Source organism: Lepidochelys olivacea, assembly GCF_965140295.1.
Source record: "Lepidochelys olivacea isolate rLepOli2 genome assembly, chromosome: 10".
In the NCBI taxonomy this organism is placed as follows: Eukaryota; Metazoa; Chordata; order Testudines; family Cheloniidae; genus Lepidochelys; species Lepidochelys olivacea.
In genome coordinates this window covers 83,525,748-83,546,676 of record NC_140420.1, presented here as the reverse complement: position 1 = coordinate 83,546,676, position 20,929 = coordinate 83,525,748, and the positions used below count along the sequence as shown (strand labels likewise).

General features: G+C 42.8%; 1 protein-coding gene across 1 annotated transcript; it reads left to right on the top strand.

The window, feature by feature from the left end:
• Nucleotides 1–113: 113 nt before the first annotated feature.
• EIF3J (eukaryotic translation initiation factor 3 subunit J) lies at nt 114–20,929 on the top strand. Its single transcript, XM_084641781.1, has 8 exons — nt 114–253; nt 337–443; nt 11,717–11,774; nt 12,037–12,128; nt 12,745–12,859; nt 15,879–16,037; nt 17,718–17,791; nt 19,882–20,929. Exons 1-8 carry the CDS (start codon nt 229–231, stop codon nt 20,011–20,013), a joined length of 762 nt encoding a protein of 253 aa, XP_084497907.1. The 5' UTR covers nt 114–228; the 3' UTR covers nt 20,014–20,929.

Here is a 20,929-nt window from a genome sequence, read left to right as displayed (position 1 = left end):
TCCAACCGCCGCCCCCCTGCCGGGATTTCAAGGCGGCCGCTGCGCCACGTCAGCGCGTCCCCGCCCCGCCCCCTCGCCAGTCCCCGCCCCCTCCCCCTGTGCGTCCGCCGCTATCCCGGCGTGCCCCGCGCTCGGGGCTGGCCGGGACGCTCTTGGCGCGGCTGGGGCTGACTCACGCCGCCGCGCTCTGGCTGTGCTTGCGGGAGGCGCCTGTTCCGCGGGGGCAAGATGGCGGCGGAGGCGGATTCGTGGGGTAGGTGCTGGCTGCGGCCTCGGTTCCCCGCCCGGCTCCCCTCCCCCGCCCGCCCGCCTAACCCGCTCTCGTCTCCCCCACAGATGCCGACAGCTTCGAGGTGGCGGAGCCGGTCGCGAAGCGCCTGGTGCCCACGCCGGGGGCCGGCGGGGACCGCTGGGCCGGGGAGGATGAAGAGGACGAAGTGAAGGTGGGGGCCCGGGCGGGGGCGGCGAGGGGGCCCGGGCGGAGGAGCGAGCTCCGGGCGGGGGCGCCCCGCGCGCGGAGAGCGGGGGCTGGGGAGCGCGAGGGGGGCGGCCCGGCCCCCCCCCCCCGGGTGTCTGTCCGGAGCCGGCCCCGGCCATGCAGGCTGCCATGTGTCCGCGCCCGGCTGCCGGGGGTGGGGCGCATCGCTCCCCGCCAGATGGTGCGGCGGGGCTCCGGCGCCCTTATCGCCCTGCTTACGCTCCCGCTCCGGGCGAGCCCGCCAACCCGTCGCTTAAAAGCGGCTGGGGCGGGAGGGTGCTTGGCGGGTGGTGGCCCGGGGCAGCCGGGGCGGAGAGCGAGGGGCTGTCGAAACGTGGGCCCCCTTGGCTCAATGGCGTGCCAGCGTCTCGCTGACACCGTCAGCAAAATCTTTTCGGAAAGGGGAGGAGAGACTTAAAAACGGCCTAATTAAGACTGAGACTCAAGGAGTCTCCTAGCAGATGAGTAAAACTTGTCAGGTGAGCTTGTGGGGACGGATTAGATTCACCCTTCTTTGTGCGCTGAGAGGTGGCAGAATAATGCTGGCAAAGTTATGCTAACACTAGGCGCCTGAGTGATAGGTGTAATGGTGGACAGTGATGTGGCAGGTTTTTGGTCGCTTGAAGTCTTTAAGATAGTATGTTCTTTTAAAAAATATGCTCTAGTTCCATCAGCAATTGAGCTCGATGTAGGCGTTATTAGGTGAAGTTCTGTAGTCAGTATTATGCAGTTTCATATGCATTGAAACCTGTCTGAATTGGTGCAATGGGTGGTCAAAAGTTGGAAGGTCAAATAACAGGACTAGAAAACCTCTGGAATGTATTTCTGTAAATGGGCCGCTTAACCCCCAACTGAGACCTGTACCTGTTCTTAGGTTTCTGAGTTGAATAAACATGGTTTCCCTTCTGTAACTTCCTTCCCAGCAACCAGTCCTCTTTCCCAGCTCCACAGCAAAACCCCTGTCAGTTAAGTCTCAAAAGGTGTCTGTTGTCCCATTGAATGGAGGGTCATGGTTTGTTTTTTTTCCCCCACCTGCTGTCTCTAAGCTGCTGGCAGGTCTCTCAGTACAGAACTGCTCTGGTATCTGCCAGATGGTATTCAACTATTGGCCTCTCCTCTGGAGAGGCTCTTTATTCCATGCCCCCTTGCAGGCTCTTAGCCTGAGGGAGCATCTGGGGAAGAGGTGGGTACAGAGGGATGACAGGCTGAGGGAGGCTTGAATATCTGAACTTCTTCCAAATAGTCCCATCTTGGCACTATCTCCTACAGGCCAGAAACTTTCCTCCATCCTAGTGTTGTCTCTTCTGACTTCCTCTCAATCTTGTGAAACTAGGCATTCCTTCATGGTTTCTTTAGGATTTAGGTAGTGTTCAGATGGTTAAAATGGGGTTTATCTACTAGAGAATCATGGAGCTGGTTTCACTGTATTTCAGTGTTAGTCTTTTGCATTAGAGTTTGAACTAAATGTCAAACTGTAAATCTGCTCTATTAAATCAGAAACATTTAAAATGTCTAAATCCCATGCAGTGTAGTTCCCATATGTTCCTTAACCAGAAAGATCAGTTGAGTGATAGATACCTCAACAATTCCAGATCTTTTTATTACAGCTTGGACAGATCATGAGTGCAGATATCAGCAACTGGAGCTACATACTACATCTGGAATATAGGACTCTTCAAAAGGGTATCTGGTTCTGTGGAAGTATTTACCAAAAAAATTGGTAAATTTAGTGTCCAAAGTTAAACATTGAATCATGCTTTTGTTTCAAATCAAGACACTGAGCGATTGCTATAGACAATCTTAGTACTGATCACTAGATATCTGAAAAAGGTTAATATTTTATCGTTTGTTCAGACATGGGCAGGAAGAGGAAAGCAGTTCAGATTAGAGTAATTGATTCTTGCTAATTGAAGACTCTGGCACTGATTGTTCATGTTGCACCAAGGTAGTGCTATCTGTAATAACTGACCGTTTGTGCATGCACTGTATTTCTGAGCATCAGTGGTGACGGGGGCTTGGGCTCTTCTATGTAGTATAAATCTAAATAGATAAAATGTATTACTTGTGTTGTGAAGACTTCTTTTGAGAACCTGAGAACAGCCTTACTGAGTCAGACCAATGATTCATCTAGCCCAGTATCCTGTCTTCCGACAGTGGCCAATGCCAGGTTCTTCAGAACAATGAACAGAACAGGTAATCATTGAATGATCCATCCCGTCGCCCATTCCAAGCTTCTGGCAAACAGAGGCTAGGGACGCTTCAGAGCATGGTTTTGAATCCCTATCCATCCTGGTTAATAGCCCCTGATGGACCTATTCTCCATGAACTTATCTTGTTCTTTTATAAACCCTGTTATAGTCTTGGCCTTTACATCATCCTCTGACAAAGAGTTCCACAGGTTGACTGTGTTGTGTGTGAAGAAATACTTCCTTTTGTTTGTTTCAGATCTGCTGCCTATTAATTACATTTGTTAACCCTTAGCTCTTTTGTTAGGAGTAAATAACACTCCTTATTTACGTCACACAGTCATGATTTTATAGACCTCTATCATATACACCCCCCCCTCCCCTTAGTCACCTCTTTTCCAAGCTGAAAAGTCCCAGTCTTATTAATCTCTCCTCATATGGAAGCTGTTTCATACCCCTAATAATTTTTGTTGCCCTTCTCTGTACCTTTTCCAATTCCAATATATCTTTTTTTTTTTTGAGATGGGGCGACCAGATCTGCCCGCAGTATTCAAGATGTGGGTGTACCATGGAATTATATAGAGGCAATATGATATTTTCTGTCGTCTTAGCTAGCCTTTTCTTAATGATTCCCAACATTGTTAGCTTTTTTGACTGTTGCTGCATTTTGAGTGGATGTTTTCAGAGAACTATGCACAATGACTACAAGATCTCTTCCTTGAGTAGTAACAGCTAATTTAGACCCCATAATTTTGTATGTGTAGTTGGGATTGTTTTTTCCAATGTGTATTACTTGCATTTATCAACACTGAATTTCGTCTGCCATTTTCTTGCCCAGTCACCCAGTTTTCTAAGATCCTTTTGTAACTCTTCTCAGTCAACTTTAGACTTAACAGTCTTGAGTAATTTTGTATCATCTACAAACTTTGCCACCTCACTGTTTACCCCTTTTTCCAGATCATTTATGAATATGTTGTAGAGCACTAGTCCCAGTACAGATACTTGGAGGACCCTCTCTCCAACTGTGAAAACTGACTTACTTATTCCTACCCTTTGTTTCCTATCTTTCAACCAGCTACTGATGCATGAGAGGACCTTCCCTCTAATCCGATGACTGCTTACTTTTCTTAAGAGCCTTTGGTGAGGGACGTTGTCAAAGGCTTTCTGAAAGTTTAAGGTTGGATGGTGTTCATGCTAGCGTAATGTCGCCTATTCTGCAAGGTGAAGCTTAATAAATGTGATAGAACAAATTGACACTGGACGCTCTATAGCTTTTAAATATGCTCTTTCTTCCACACACATGACCCTGCTGGGCAAAATGGTTAAAGATATCTCAGGGCACAGTATTTACACCAATCTTTAAAAAGAGTATTGACAACCTGGATTGGAGCTTCACAGCCCCAAAAACTTTTGGCAAAAGAGGCTTTACTTTTCACATTTTCCCTGAAACTCAAGCGTTTACTATCTGTAATTGAACATCTTTCTAATAACAGCTACTTAAGTGTGCTTTCCAGCTGTCTACTTCTTGAAGGACAGTAAACAATAACTGGACAAAATCGTAGTCCTTCCAAAAATATGAAGACTCCTGCTTTACGTGGCTATTTTAGCATAAGACATTTTATTTCCTCTACTAGTACTCCTCTGAATGCCTATGGCTTTAAAATTAAAAAGTTTAGGGTGTATTTGGAGGGAGTGGGGAAAAGGAATACTACAATTAATGATCTTGTTTGTTGTACTCTGATCTGTGTTCATGTAGTAGATGCAGAAGTTGGGAAGAATCTACAGCAAGCTAGGTGTTTGCCTGGGCTCTAGATATTTTTTCCTTCCAAAATTGGCGAGTAAAAAGGAAAACTACAGCACAGTAAGCAAAAGCAAAGTGACCTAAATATAGGCCCTTAGTGTTTTCCAACTAGTAGTTTCTCTTTAGGGTGTTTCATTATTCTTTAGAGTTTCGTATTGCCAATTTAGGAGTTGGGATCTTGTTTTTTTCCCTGAAAATACTTGGATTACAAGGTTTATTGTAACTAGTGAGTTGGAGAAACTTTAGATGCTGCAGAAGTTACAACTAAGATATCCTTTTAAAGTAAAAGGAAATTATTCTAAAATGTTACCTGGAATACAGAAATTACCAGGAAAACAGACCTGCTGCCAAGAAATTTCTGTGTATTTGCTCTTCGGCAGTCCTGTCGCTAAAGGAGCCAGAACTAGGAAACACATTCAGGGAAACAGTCTAGAGATTTCCTTGATCAATATTTCTGATAGTTCTGTTTAAAATAGAAGTCATCAGGGACTCAGACACTGCAGTATCCTGTCACTTTCCAAGAACGCTTTGTTTTTAGAACTTGAATTGTCATGCATTAAAGCTACAAATGATACCACATATAAATGTATAGCACTCAGCTGATTACTTCTGTTTGGTATGGGGTTCATTTATGTGGAAAGGGGGACATTTTCACTAACCATATGTTATAGCTGGATTATTACTCATTTAGTCATTTGAAACTCTTTCAAACTTAATCAAATATGTTTATAATGATTTAAACTACATTGTAATAGTGTCACATTGGAATGAAGAAAACTAAGGATGTGTTGTCACTTGACTTCTCAGTTCGCATAACAATGAACAGACGGTGAAACTTGTTTTCTCCGAATGAAATGTATTTAGATTTCTAGAATGTAATTGTAGGTGCACATCCTGAGCCCTGGACACCTATCCCATAAATAAAAAATCACAAAGGACTGCCCATAAATATATATACCTCAATTGAGTGCCCCCCAGCAGTTTAGAGAAGTGCAGGAGGCAGGGGAAGGGGATAGGATAGGTTTGGCAGACCAAGGTGGGGCAGTGAGTCCTGAAACAGGATCTCTCACAGAAAATGCCCTGCTAGCAGATCTGCCTCATTCATCTAGAAAGAAGTGCAGCTGGAGTGCCTCTACTAATCTCAACTGTGGCAGCATGTCACTGGGGGAGAGATGCTCAGTCATACAGTCAGGTCTATTTTAAAACCATTTTAAAATCAACATGTTGAATTCCCACCAGATGTTCACTGGAACCCAATACAGATGATAAAGCATTGGTCTAATATGCTCCCAGTGTTCAACTAAACTTAACAAGTGAGTTGCAGTATTCTATGCTAGCTTCACCTTCCAAATGAGGTCAAGGGGAAGCTCCATGTAGCGTGCATCACAGCAATATAATCTTGAGATGACAAGACATGGATAATTGTGGCATGGTCTGCACTGGAGAGGAAAGGTCACACTCTTCTTGGCAGGCACAGGTGGGAAGAAAGCACTCTTGGCTGCAGCGCTTCATGGACCAGGAGCAGCCCAGGGTCTAACACCCCCAAGTTGTTTACCTGTCTTACAACTGATTGTGATCCTTCTGTAAGGGGTGCGGATACAAATTCTGCAAATCCTTCCAGCTGCTTTTCCCAGCCTGCGAAGATTCTTAGTCTTGTCTGGATTAAATCTCAGCTTGCTCTCATCTAGGCACCATGTGGTTTGTCCTAGCTGGGTCAGATGTGATAGAGATGTAGTGCTGGGGGTCATCAGCCTGCTAAATGCACTGCAGCCCATGTGTCCTCACTAAACCTCTCAGCAGCAGCATATGCACACTGAGTGGGAGGTGACCATGTAGGCTCCTGTGGCATACCATGAGAGAGTCCTTGGGGCAGAGGAACAATTGCCCACAACTCCCCTTAGAGAGGGTTCCTCAGGAAGATACCAAGCAGCTTGAACCAGACCCATTATTGTCTGCAAATGAGTTTGCAAAATCTCATGATCACAGCACCCCACTTCTACATGAGGATTTCACTCCAACCACACACTCTTAGAAAGGGTGTATCTGTGAAGGATGGGATCAGATGAGGAAGCAATCTGTAAACTGTACTTTGCAACAGTTGTGAAAGTAGCTGTTTATGAAATAAGTGTAGTTGACAGATGCAGGGTTGTAGTCATGTTGGTCCCAGGATATTAGAGAGGTGAGTGAGGTAATACCTTGTATTGGATCAACTTCTCTTGGTGAGAGAGACAAGCTTTCGAGCTTACACAGAACTCTTCTTCAGGTTTGTGTACGCTTGAAAGCTTCTCTCTCACCAACAGAAGTTGGTCCAATAAAAGATATTTTTTTTCACACAGTGCACAGTTAATCTGTGGAACTCTTTGCCAGAGGATGTTGTGAAGGCCAAGACTATAACACAGTTCAAAAAAGAATTAAATAAATTCATGTAGGATAGGTCCATCAATGGCTATTAGCCAGGATGGGCAAGGATGGTGCCTCTAGCCTCTTTTTGCCAGAAGCTGGGAATGGGTGAGAAGGGATGGATCACTTGATGATTGCCTGTTCTGTTCATTCCCTCTGGGGCACCTGGCCTTGGCCACGGTCAGAAGACAGGATACTGGGCTAGAGGGACCATTGGTCTGACCCAGTCTGGCCACTCTTACGTAGTCAGACTTGCATTAGCTCAGCACAAGCTAGCACGCTGACAATAGCAGTATGGACGTTGCAGCTCCGGCTGAGACTTGGGTAACCTCTCCGACTCGGGGAGTTGGGTGGGCTGGCGAGCCCAAGCTGCCAGCAAGTCACAACATCCACTCTGCTATACTTGAGATGAGCTAGCGCAAGTCTGTCTACTCAGGCCGGGAGGCTCCCTCGAAGCTGCAACGTAGACGTTACCTTACTGGCTGCATCCTGCATCAGCCTTTTCATAATTTTGCCTGGGGTCAACGTCAAGCTAACTGATCTATAGTTACCCATTAAGGTAAGCTTAGCGATTGCAAAATTCAAGGTTTACATTCTTATTGCTGTGCTACAGTGTTTATCTGATGCCCTGACAATAATGGAACTAAGCATCAATACCTCACTTTAACCACTAGTATGAGACAGCAGACCTCAGTTTTTAACTGTGATTTGATGAGCCAAGTACCAGGACATCCAAGTTCATCTACATATTAATTTAAGACTATTTGGCATTTGTAAGACTGATTCTAGCTTCCCCTCCAGTACACTTCAACTAGTTGACATGAATTTCCAGTAACAGTAGTCATATTTTTGGGGTCATAGTGGACCACAAGCTAAATATGAGTCAACAGTGTAACACCGTTTCAAAAAAACGAACATTATTCTGGGATGTATTAGCAGGAGTGTTGTAAGCAAGACTCGAAGTAATTCTTCTGCTCTACTCCGCTCTGATTAGGCCTCATCTGGAATATTGTGTCCAGTTCTGGGCACCACATTTCAGGAAAGATGTGGATAAATTGGAGAACGTCCAGAGAAGAGCAGCAAAAATGATTAAAGGTCTAGAAAACATGACCTATGAGGGAAGATTGCGGGGGAAAAATGGGTGTGTTTAGTCTGGAAAAGAGAAGACTGAGAGGGGACACAACAGTTTTCAAGTCCATAAAAGGCTGATACAAGGAGCAGGGAGAAAAATTGTTCTCCTTAACCTCTGAGGATAGGACAAGAAGCAATGGGCTTAAATTGCAGCAAGGGCAGTTTAGATTGGACATTAGGAAAAACTTCCTGTCAGAGTGGTTAAGCACTGGGATAAATTGCCTCAGGAGGTTGTGGAATCTCCATGTTGGAGGTTTTTAAGAGCGGGTTGGACAAACCCCTGTCAGGGATGGTCAAGATCAGAGGTGGGCAAACTACCGCCTGCGGGACATATCCGTCCTGTGGGACCGTCCTGCCCTGCCTTTGAGCTCCCAGCCAGGGAGGCTAGGCCCTGACCCCTCTCCCCCGTAGTTATGGCGCCGCACGGACAGTGCGGCTTGCACCCACCCACCGCCCAGGCTTTCCAATAAGCCAGTCCTGCCACTCTAAGTGGCATGGTAAGGGGGCGGGCAGCGGGGTTGGATAAGGGGCAGGGAGTCCCAGGGGGCTGTCAGGGAGTGTTGGATGGGGCAGTGGTTTGTGAGGTGGTGGTCAGGGAATGGTGGGGTTGGATAGATGTGGGAGTCCCAGGATGTGTGGATAGGGGTCAGGGGACATGGAGTGGGGGGGTTGGATAGAGGGTAGGGTCTGGGGGCCCTGGGAGGGGGTGGTCAGGGGCCAAGGAGCAGAGGGTAGGGGGGGATTGGATGGGTCAGGAGTTCTGATAGGGGCAGGAAGTGGAAGGGTGCGGAGAGGGGGCAGGGGCCAGGCTGTTTGGGAAGGCACAGCCTTCCCTACCCGGCCCTCCATACAGTTTTGCAACCCCAGTGTGGCCTTTGGGCCAAAAAGTTTGCCGACCCCTGGTCTAGATAATACTTAGCCCTGCCACGAGTGCAGGGGACTGGACTAGATGACCTCTCAAGGTCCCGTCCAGTCCTATGATTACCTTGGCTTATAGTAATCTCTCAATTCCAAGGACAAGGTAGGTGAGGTAATACTTCATTTTGTTTGTTTTACACCTGGTAATCTGGTATGGTAACACACTGACTATTAACATGCTTTGAAGGAAAACAGGTCTTGTGAAACTTGATATTATTTGTTGAGGTTAAGTGTAGGTGAGAATATAATTGTGTTAACATACTTAGATTTTTGTAAGGAGGCTGACTTAGTACTGCCTAACATTCTGACTACATTACCCTTTACAAAATCAAAGCAGCACAGATTAAATGCATTTAAACTGATCTGAAAATAATTTTAAATGGGAATCCACATCCAGTGGGGATGTTCTGAGCAGAGTCCTGCAGGGATCTATTCCTGGCCTAATCTATTCAATATCTTATGATCTGGAAGGAACCACTGCTGGCAAAGTTTGTAGCAGATGCAAATTGGTGAAGTATTGAATAATTGAAGAGTTAGTTCTATAGAGCAATGTGTCTCTCTTGGTAAGCAGGGTTTACTTGAACAATGTGCATTTTAATGCATGAGTCATACACCTAGGAATAGAATTTTGATCACAGTTATAGAATGGGGAACCATGTTTTGGAAAGCAGTGACTCTGAAAGAAATGTTGGGGTCAACTGAACGTGAGCTGATGTAGTGCACTGGCTAAGAATTAACATGATCTTTTGATGTATAAGCAGGTGAATGCTGACTAGAGATAGGTAGGTGTTTGTACCACTCTGTATAGCTTTAGTGAGACCATTAAGGGACATTTTAAACTGATGGAAAAAATTGGAAAGAGTTCAGAAAAAGTACATGAATTATTTGAGATTGGGAAAATACGCTTTTTGATGAGAGTTAATATCAATCTATTCAGTTTATCCAAGAGACCGCTAAGCGGTGACTTAATTATAGAAAAGAGATATGACAGTAAACAGCTCTTTAATCACATGGAGAAAAGTGTAACAAAATCCAGTGGCTGGAAGTTGAAGCTGAAAAAATTCAGACTAGGCAAAGTGCAAATTTTAAAGTGAGAATAATCTACCATTGGAACAACATTTACCTAGGGACATGGTGGATTCTCCATCATTTGGAGTCCTTAAATCAGGATTGAGTGATGTTCTAAAGGATAAGCTGTAACAGCTCAACCAGTAGCTATGGGTTCAATGCTGGAATTACTGGACAAAATTCTGTCTTTGTGGTACGCAGGAAGTCAGTGTGACATGTCAGAACTGGAAGTGTAAGGAATTCAAAGGACTATTGAATGTACTAGATAGGCAGGGACTTTAAGGACAATAAGTGTTGTTAACCAGGGAGTGGTTAATGCAAATTATGCAACTCAGGTTATGTAAACCCCCCTCCTTTGAAGCTACTCCTGAGGAGAGGGCCATTGACTAGTAAAATTCCCTGAGACTGGAGATCAAAGGCCCGAGCTGTGTAAAGAAATAGTTGAACTATCCAGTTGGGGTCTGGTTCCTGATCCCAAAAATTATGTGAACATGTAACCAAGGGTGCAAACCCAGTTGTGGAGTTTGAGAGACAGGCACAGCAGAGCCCCATGATGGGGCTGGAAGTGACCTCTGGTAGGCTTTTAGCATGCATGTAGATTTTTTTTTTCTGTCATGCTTTTGCCCCAAGAATAAATGTCGTTTGCTTTGTGAAGGCTGGTTGGTACCTGGTGTACAATGTTATAGCCCCTGGAGAAAGAGTTAACCACAGGTGCTGGATCCTGGGCAGACTTGCTGGAAAATCGCAGTGAGGTGCAGAGGGAACCTAAACCTCTAGTCTGAAAGGAGAGAGACGCAGGTCTCCGCTGTGAGAGCGGTGATGGCTGGGAAGCCTAAAATCTTAAGTGGGTGCCCTCGAGGAAGACCAGGAAGGGGATCAAAGGTGTAGTTAACCCTGAAACTGACAGATTAGTTGATCATAATTGTTCCTTCTGCCTTAACTCTATGAATCTAACAGTGCTCCTGTCACAGATACTGATAGTTTGTCATCCCCCTGGTGCATTAAGTGGTATGCCTGTCATGGCAGCTTTTGACATTTTTAAACCCTGATGGGCACTAAGTGGCTTATGTTCAGATTTAATCACCAAATAACACTGCTGCTGCTACCAGGGCTCTCCGCCCTGATTCTGTAATGCTTAATTTATGGCACAAAATCAGTGTCCTCTATATTCTGTTACGCCTGTTTTGTTTCTGGTGACGGATGTGCTATAGAGAAGAATCAAGTCATTCTATCAGATATCTACTCATAATTAATTTTTTTTCTTATAATAATTTTTGCCCAGCAAATGGACTGTGGCATTTTTTTGTCTTGCTTCTGTAACTGTGGTGAACATGAGTTTGCCTGTTACTGCGATATACGTTAAGGCCATGTCTGCGCTGTGCATCTTATAATGGTGCGGCTTTGCCTCTGCAGCCACACCATTGCAAGGTGCGCAGTGTAGCCACTCTTTGTCACCGGAAGAGAGCTCTCCCAGAGACAAAATAAAACTACTCCGAATGAGGGGCGGTAATTTCATTGATGGGAGAGCGGCTCCTGCTGAGAAAGCGCTGTCCACACCAGCACTTTTTGCTGTTAAAATTTGTCTTTCAGGGTTGTTGTTTTTTTTCACACCCCTGAGCGACAAAAGTTTTAATGATGAAAGTGCAGTGTAGACAGTTCTTTCTGCACAATACCTTTAGTGGTTCAGAAGTAAGATATAAATACTGATAACTCATACTCCTTCCTGTTTGGTAGGATAACTGGGATGATGAAGAGGAGGAGGAAGAAGAAAAAGAGACAGAGATAAAAGCAGGTGAGGACTGTGGGAGGAGCACACTTCATTGTATACAGAACAAAGAAGAACATTGGCTTCTGTGTTCCAAGTTTATGAACTGTATTTATGGGACATAATAGACCAAGGGTTGTGCATGTGTGGATGACAGTGCATGCTTTTCACATTAGTCACCTCTGGTTTCTGAATTGGATCGTAGCTCTAGGTGCTTTTTTCCCCACATTGTGACAATGTTCTTTATGCACTAGATTTCTTTAAAAGGGCTTTGTTCACTGTTTTACAGAATCAAAAGTTTCAGAAAAGAAGAAAATAGCAGAAAAAATAAAAGAGAGAGAAAAGCAGCTGAAGAAAAAGCAAGAGGAGATTAAAAAAAGAGTAAGATGTCACTGTCAGGATTTTAGCTTTTTATGGGAAGAGGGAGATCTGCTTATTGTTCAGTCTAGAAAAACAAATGTAGTCTGAGAATTAAAGGACTGATACTTACAACGTGGCCCTACAGCGAGTTATCTAGGAAAGAATAGTCCTGATGTAGTCTGTATAAGAACTTGAACATCTAAGAGTTTGAAATAGTACTTATCCTATTTCCATCCTTCTTCTAAGTGTGTACATTAAGTTTATAATACTCACCATTGTGTGAAATTACTTTTGTTGAGGGTTTTGGTATTTTTATGCCTGTAGCATGCTTGTGGTTATCAGCATTTCAGCTTGGAATGTTTAAACACAGGTTAGGCTTGCTGTTAAGAACAGAACGCCTGCACTTCAGGAATAATTACTTCAAGCAGAAGCATGTTGTTCAGTTAGCTTGTTGAAATGACCACACCTGCAGCTGCTCCATTCCTGGGCAAGAAATGTAATTCACTTGCCACCAATGTAAGCTGACATTATTTGAAGACTTTTAGTTAAGTAGATTGCTTATGCTTGGTTAGCAATAATGACCAAAATGGAAGACTTGCCATGGGTCAATCATGCTACTTTTTATACTTTTTTTTAGTTAGAGGCACCAGAGGAAGCTAAAGAACTTACACCAGAAGAACAGTTAGCAGACAAACTACGGCTAAAGAAATTACAAGAGGAGTCAGATCTTGAGTTAGCGAAAGAAACGTTTGGTAAGTGTGGATACACCTAATCCAAGCAAGTAGTTGGTGGTACAGTATGGGAGAAGTAATTTAGAAAGTTAACTGCAATCAATTCTAAATCTAGTTTTCAAGTAAAGCAGTATATTGATCAAAAAAAGCAGGACTGCTGTGATATTACTCTTACTGGTATAAAAATATCAGGCTGAAACTTGGCATCCAGCTAAAGCTATTTCATAACTGTCTAGACAGTCGTAGGTAAGAATCAGTGCCTTTTGGTGTTGAGAACTTTTAAGACACAGTATGTTTGGGGGAACATCTGTGATGTGTGTTGTATAACTAGCACAATTACTTTCGATAGTTTGGAGTCCGACATTACAAACGTCACAGTGGATGTGAGTTACGCTGATATCAGCCAGAAGTTTGTGTTCAAATGACATGTCTACTTATATCTGGAAGTATAGATCATAATGACTCTCTCATTTCAAGCACCACACAATGTCTTTAGAAACTAAAAGAAAAGGAGGACTTGTGGCACCTTAGAGACTAACCAATTTATTTGAGCATAAGCTTTCGTGAGCTACAGCTCACTTCATCAGATCCGATGAAGTGAGCTGTAGCTCACGAAAGCTCATGCTCAAATAAATTGGTTAGTCTCTAAGGTGCCACAAGTCCTCCTTTTCCTTTTTGCGAATACAGACTAACACGGCGGCTACTCTGAAACCTGACAAAAGAAATAGTATTTTTCAATTCACCTCATACAAGTACTATAGTGCAATATCTTTATCATTAAAGTACAACTTACAAATGTAGGGTTTTTTGTTACATAACGGCACTCAAAAACAAAACAATGTAAAACTTTAGAGCCTACAAGTCCACTAAGTTTTACTTCTTGTTCAGACAATTGCTAACAGAAACAAGTTTGTTTTATGTGATACAGCATGGCCAGAGGGCAGCAGGAGAGTGTTAGAAGGGAGCCTTATTCCCTGTAGAGGAGAGAAAGTTTGCTATAGATTAATTAAAGCACCTGAAGCCAGTCACCTGATAAAACCCCCCTGCTTCAATCAGACAAGGGAAGGAGTTGAAGCAGAGTGGATTGGTGTTGGAGCAGAGAGCAGTTTGGAGGGAAGCAGAGGAGAGTTTGGAGAAGTGCTGCGGTGGGCTAAGAAGTCTAAGACCCTAGGTAAAAAGACACCTGGTTTGTGCAGAGGGAGGGCAGGAAGCCCCACAAGCTGAAGGGCAGGAGAGGGAAGTAGCCCAGGGGAAGGAACCGCTAGTTCAAGTGGTTTACCGCTATCCATAGGGCTCCTGGGCTGGGACCCGGAGTAGAGGGTGGGCCTGGGTCCCTCCCTCTCCACTCCCCTCCTCTAGGACACTAGTGAGGCAGTTAATACCCCAGTTCAGGGGCGAGAAATGGTGCCCTGAACCCTCCCCAAGAAGAGAGAGCGCGAGACCCATCAAAGTAGTGCCAGCAATTTGCCACATTACATTTATGGGAGATAATGCTCCCTGCTTCTTAATTAGTGTCACCTGAAAGTGAGAACAGGCATTTACATGGCACTGTTGTAGCTGGTGTCGCAAGATATTTACGTGCCAGATGCGCTAAAGATCTATACGCCCCTTGATGCTTTGGCCATCGTGCCAGAGGACACGAATCCACGCTGATGATGCTTGTTAAAAAAATAAGGGGTAAATTACATGTGACTGACCCCTGGGGGAGAACTGTGCGTCTCCTGCTCTGATTTACCCGCGTTCTGCCGTAGATCTCATGTTCGAGCAGTCTGGGATGGTGACTCAGCACATGCTGTTCATTTTAAGAACACTTTCACTGCAGATTTAACAAAACACAAGGAAGGTACCAATATGAAATTTCTAAAGATAGCTACAGCACTGGAACCAAGGTTTAAGAATCTGAAGTGCCTTCCAAAATCTGAGCGGGACAAGGTGTGGAGCATGCTTTCAGAAGTCTTAAAAGAGCAATGCTCCGATGCGGACACTACAGAACCCGAACCACCAAAAAAGAAAATCAATCCTCTGCTGGTGGCAGCTGACTCAGATGATGAAAATGAACATGCGTTGGTCTGCATTGCTTTGGATCGTTATCAAGCAGAACCTGTCATCAGCATGGATGCATGTCCTCTGGAATGGTGGTTGAAGCATCAAGCGACGTATGAATCTTTAGCACATCTGGCATGTAAATATCTTGCGATGCTGGCTACAACAGTGACATGCGACTGCCTGTTCTCACTTTCAGGTGACACTAAGAAGTGGGCAACATTATCTCTTGTAAATGTAAACAAACTTATTTGTCTGAGCAATTGGCTGAACAAGTCAGACTCAGTGGACTTGTAGGTTCTGAAGTTTTTACGTTGTTTTGTTTTTGAATGCAGGGTTTTTTGTACATAATTCTGTTTAGTTTGTAAGTTCAACTTTTATGATAGAGATTGCACAACAGTACCCGTATTAAGTGAACTGAAAAGTACTATTTTTATTTTTTACAGTGCAAATATTTGTAATAAATATAAAGTGAGCACTGTACACTTTGTATTGTGTTGCAATTGAAATCAATAATGGAAAATGTATAAAACATCCACAAATATTTAAATAAATGGTATTCTATTAACAGTGTGATTAATTGCGATTCATTTTTTTTAATCGCTTGACAGCCTGAGAAAAGTCACAATCCTAATAGTCAATTTAAAAAATCCCAACTAAACCTAGTACTGCAGGCTTGAGGCCTAGAATTTATGTAAGGAGAAAATACTGTCTCCAGTACTATTCCAGAGTAGGTGGTTCAGTACAACTCATGGGATATGTAGCCTTTCACTTAAATCACTAGTTCAAATCCAGCATGAATTGTTAGTAACTGAAGTTGTTTGGGCTCTTGCTGCCTTGTTGGTCATTTCAGCTGAGGTAAGGAACTGAAGGGGAGTAGAGATAAATTACCTGCTCTGTGGCTAGAGGGCTTACGTTGTGTGGTCAGTCTCACCTCCCACACAAACTACAGTTAAATGCACCAATATTTTCTCTGATACTATGTTTTTCACTGCAGGTGTAAATAATACTTGTGGAATAGATGCCATGAATCCATCTTCAAAAGATGACTTTACGGAGTTTGGCAAATTATTAAAAGAAAAAATTACACAGTATGAAAAATCTCTACATTATGCCAGTTTTTTGGAAGCATTAGTTCGAGACGTATGTATTTCATGTAAGTCTTTATTTCAAGTGTGAGATTTCCTAGCACATTCCGTGGAGGGCTAAAGTAGTAAACATATTAATCAAGTAAAACTGAATTGGGATTTATGCAGTCCTACATTAAATGATGCACTGATACCCCTCCCAGAGACTATTTTTGACTACTACCTGACTGAGAATCAGTACTTGCATGCTGTTAATCTTTTAATGAAGGTGGTGTTTCCTCTGTGATTGATCTTCTCTGAATGGTGCTGTCAGGTCAGGATAGCCCACTTAAACATATAGGCAAATTTTGTACTGATCTAAGTCTTACACAGCCTTGCAGAACCTCTATTCAAGAAGAGGAAAAGGCTCCCCGATCCATTTAATTCTAAATAGCTCAGTAGGGGAATGAGATCCTATAACACTGGAAATTTAGAGCAGTTTAATTCCAAAACGTAACTGTCTGTTGAAATAAAACTACAGGTGACTTGTTTTGACTGCTTTGGATGGCTGAGATATTTGGTGCGTAATTCTGTTTTGAGACTTCCCTTTTTCCTGTGCTTGTACATCCTGTCCTTCAGTGTAGTGGCAATTTGATATTGTGGCGTGTGTCATATAAATACATTGTGGGTGGTTGGCCTACTGCAACAGATGCTGAACTGTTAGATTGGAGTCCAAATCCTCTAACATGAAGGAGTGTCAAACTGAGCATTAAGTGCATGTAACATCCCTCTCCACCTGGATGCTTCTCTCTCTCTCTGAGCCTTCAAACTTATTTTAGGCAAAACATTTACCTTCAGGCACAAACAGTTGACCATATTACAAATCTAGCGGCATAATGTGCTGCTCATAGAGTTTAAGGCCAGAATGGACCACCACATAACCTCGTCTTACCTCCTGTATATCATGGGCCTCCAACGTCCCCCAGCACCTGCAAGCTATACTGAACAATCCAATTGAGACCAGGTATTACAGCCTACAGGAGACTAGATTTATGTGCCACAGATAGAGAATAGGAGGGACTGAAGTGCACCAGGGCTTGAGGCCCCCATAATGGCAGGAAAATGAAACGTACCCAGATAATCCTGGCAAGAGACCAGTACCCCCACACAGGAGAGGAAGCTGAAAACCCCCGAAGGTCACTGCCAGTCTGACATGGAGGAAAATTCCTTCCTGACCCCACATATGGTGATCAGTTAGACCCTGAGCATGTGAGCAAGAACCAGCCAGCCATGCACCTGAGAGAGAATTCTCAGTGGCATCTCAGAGGCCTAACCCCCCTTGCCCAATGTCCCATCCCCAGCCATTGCCATTCCTGATCCAGAGGAAGAAGATTTAAAAACTAACATGGATTTGGGGGAGGGGGAATCACTTGCTGACCCCTACCAATGGCAGACTGAAACCTTGAAGCATAAGCTTTAGAAACATAAGATGTAACTGTGTTCAAATGTTGGCCTCCTAAATGTATTGATTATTATGTTGGCCATCTTATGCTGCCCATTACACAAGTTATCAAGGGGATGTGAGATCCTCGACTGTGATGCCAAGAATCAACATTGCCCTAGTGTTAACAATGAGATTTTGACTCCAGTTAAAGGGGTAAACTACCAGATATAAATCTCCACTTAATGGATTTTAGAGGATTCAATGATTATTTGAAGGCTTTCTGAAAACTACATTGGTAGAAGTCTAATTTTCTTCCTCTTTGTAGTGGAAGTTGATGATTTGAAAAAGATCACAAATGCTTTGACAGTGCTATGCAGTGAAAAACAAAAACAAGAGAAGGTAAGACTTCTGCATCTTTCTATACTGTCTTTCCATAACTTGCATAATCCCAGTATGCACTAAGATGTGCACCTTCTATAAATCTAAGGGGTTCTAGGTTTTGAATTCAAATGTGCTTTTGACTTAACACTGTTAATGAGAAGACGGTTGAAATTGAAATTCTGATTTGGGATATCGTCCTAGAGCTAAACTTGAGAATGTCTCAAACGTAAGTACACTCATGTAAAGTAAGCACCGTTCTGCCAGTAATCTTTAACTTTACCTCCTTGCATATTTGCACTGATTCTGTTCAATTTTTTGGCCTCTGTGCTGGAGTGGAAGTGTCCAGTTGTCCTGGAAAGGTGGGAGAAGCGTATATTTTAGTTAAAACCAGAAAACTAGAATCAGTTAAACGTGTTTATGGAAGTAATTTGAATCTTTATCCTCAACCTTTAATAAAACTAAGATCAATGTGATCAGAGTGACTTAACAGCAGATAACAGAACTAGCTAGCATGTCAGTATGCCTCTCTGGTGTGCCATACAACTTAAGTGGAAAAAGCATTAAGTGAGTGATAACACTGTATCAGATTATAGGATAATTGGTGCTTTGTGATTATACAGATTGTGTAAAATGTTTCTTGTGCAAAAGTTATAACATTAAAGTTGTGAGGGAATTGCATAGCTAAAGGTCAATGAGACCAGAATTTTAAAAAATAGTTAACTGAACATTAACTGGCAAATCCAAGCCATACTGCCTAGCAGATAACTGAAATGAGACTGGTTTCAAAACTTATACTAGAGAGTTCTTTGAAGGAAGCAACCTGCTTCTGGGCCTTCAACGTGAATAATAAATGCTCCATAAATGCACAACTCTGCTACTTTCTACCCAAAATTGGTGGGTGATTGGAAACATTTTCTAGGCATGTGCTCCAAACTGCTCTCGTGGCAATGTACAATAAATGGTTTAGTTCAAAAGAAGAGTAACAGTGTAAACTTGGCTATAAAAATCATCTGTAGAGTGATATTGAACTAATTCTGCATTTCTAATAGAACTAGACTTTTAGTGAGATGAACTTCCCTGTCTATTTACAAAGCTAAGAGAAGGGCAGGTGCAGTTGTGGCTGAACGTAGTTATGCTGTTTGTGCTTCACTGCTGATTTTGGTAGCTGAGTTTCATCAGGATGCTAAACTTGGTGCTTTTTTTTTTAAATCAAATCTCAGATTTGGAGGTCAGGTATTTATTTCTTTGGTCTAGCTAACTTTTCTATTAATCCTTCTGTGCCTGGCACCTTTGCCCCATCCATTTACGAAGAATTTACCAAAGTGGTTAATGTTAGCATACAGGAAATAGCTTGCCCCTCAACTCAGTAACTCACAATATTGTAGCTCTTTGGAGTATTAATGTACAATATTGGAGGAAGCTCACAACGTACCACTTGTAAGTGATCTTGGCTGAATCATGTTTCGTTTTTTTTTAAATCAGCCAACCAAAAAGACCAGACCTGAGCAAAGTTTTTACCTTAAAACAGAAGAACCAGACACTCCATCAATTCACTCGGGATTTTGCTCCTGACTTTACGTGCTCTGATACTATGGTGATGGGAAGCCATATAAAACTCTACAATAAAGATTCCCACCAACTAAATCAGTAACCGTATAAACCTGAACATCTGTAATTTTGCATTTGGGAAGTGTCTCCCCTCCTTCAGGAAAATAAGCTTATGCTGCAGATAGTGTAATAAGTTCGGTGAAGGGTGTTCCAGTGTACCATAGAGTACATGCTGCTATTCTGATTATGGTGAGGCGAGTCTGCTAGACATAGTGTGTTTGCCATGAATAAGAGTTGAACTTAAATTCAGTTGCCTCTGGGGTAAAATTCAACAGCAGTAGTGCACACGCCTTACGTGGTAGGAAGTGAACACTTTTGCCAGCTAACAGATCAGAAGTACAGGGGAATTGAAGTGTGCTGTATTTAGTTCCCAGATAGGAAACTGTCAGGATGCTCGGGTTAATATTCTTCATATTTTTTACCAGCACTTCAGGGAAATTAGCATGTTACATTTAATACTTACTCTAAAATAAACCAAAGCTTTTTTGGTCTTTCCTCAGCAAAGTAAAGCCAAAAAGAAGAAAAAAGGGGTTGTGCCTGGAGGTGGTTTAAAGGCCACTATGAAAGATGATCTGGCAGATTATGGAGGATATGACGGAGGATATGTACAAGATTTTGAAGACTTCATGTGACATCTTTCCTTGTGTTGTCTTTCTTTTGCCCTTAAACATGTAGCACAACTTCTTTTCCTTTAAATTCTGCCAAATGCTACAATTGGAAGTGCAGTATCTTTGTGCTGGTTATTTAACTCTTTGACAGGGTGGTGCTAAAGCATTGGGATACCTGTGTCGTCAAGGGGTTGAAATGATGAAACTCCATTCCTATATAAATCACAGAAAAAACAAAATTCTAATAATGTTTTTAATTGTTGCTATCTGGTTTCATAGTAACAAAACCACTAAGTTGGACATGAATTTCAACACAGCAAAAGTTGTATTATTACCAGCACAGTTTAGTAATGCAGCCTTAACTGTACCTCCTTGAATGATTTACCTTGTGAACAAAAGCAGTTTGCAGCAAAGGCATGGTGTGCACTTAGTATTAAAATTGCTTTGTCTAAGTTAGAGCTTGGGTTTTTTAAAAATAGATTGTGAAGGGGACTGCTAACTTCAAAGTAAGGATACTGCACCTGAAAATTAATCACTTGATACGCACCCATTCTTTCAAAGCATGACATTTTAAAATAAAACTTATTTTGGTCAAAACAAGAAAATAGTTCCTTGTTGCATTTGAAAAATGATTTGTGGTATCTTGAGTATAAGCAGTTTACATTTATCTGAATATTTCTACTAATGCAGCTGTATGGGTTGGTTATTCTAACAGTTAACTGCCTGGTTTAAGTGTCTATCTGAGAACCAAATTTCCTTTGTTCTCATGGGCTGCGATAGAACTCTCACAGGACTTTACCATTTTCTTTCATTTACAAAAACCTGCTTAGCAAACTGCAACAGTTACTACAGTTGGGCAAATTGTTATGTTAACAATTATGACATCTGCAATGTTTTATAAAGCAACTAATTTAATAAAATCACTATTGTGAGGACTTCA

What these genes read in the sequence shown, in the direction of transcription:
- EIF3J (XM_084641781.1), top strand. Translation starts at nt 229, where the DNA reads ATGGCGGCGGAGGCGGATTCGTGGG. An exon ending in GGCGGAGGCGGATTCGTGGG is followed by an intron (nt 254 to 336) that starts GTAGGTGCTGGC and finishes TCTCCCCCACAG; the next exon opens with ATGCCGACAGCTTCGAGGTG. An exon ending in AAAAACAAAAACAAGAGAAG is followed by an intron (nt 17,792 to 19,881) that starts GTAAGACTTCTG and finishes GTCTTTCCTCAG; the next exon opens with CAAAGTAAAGCCAAAAAGAA.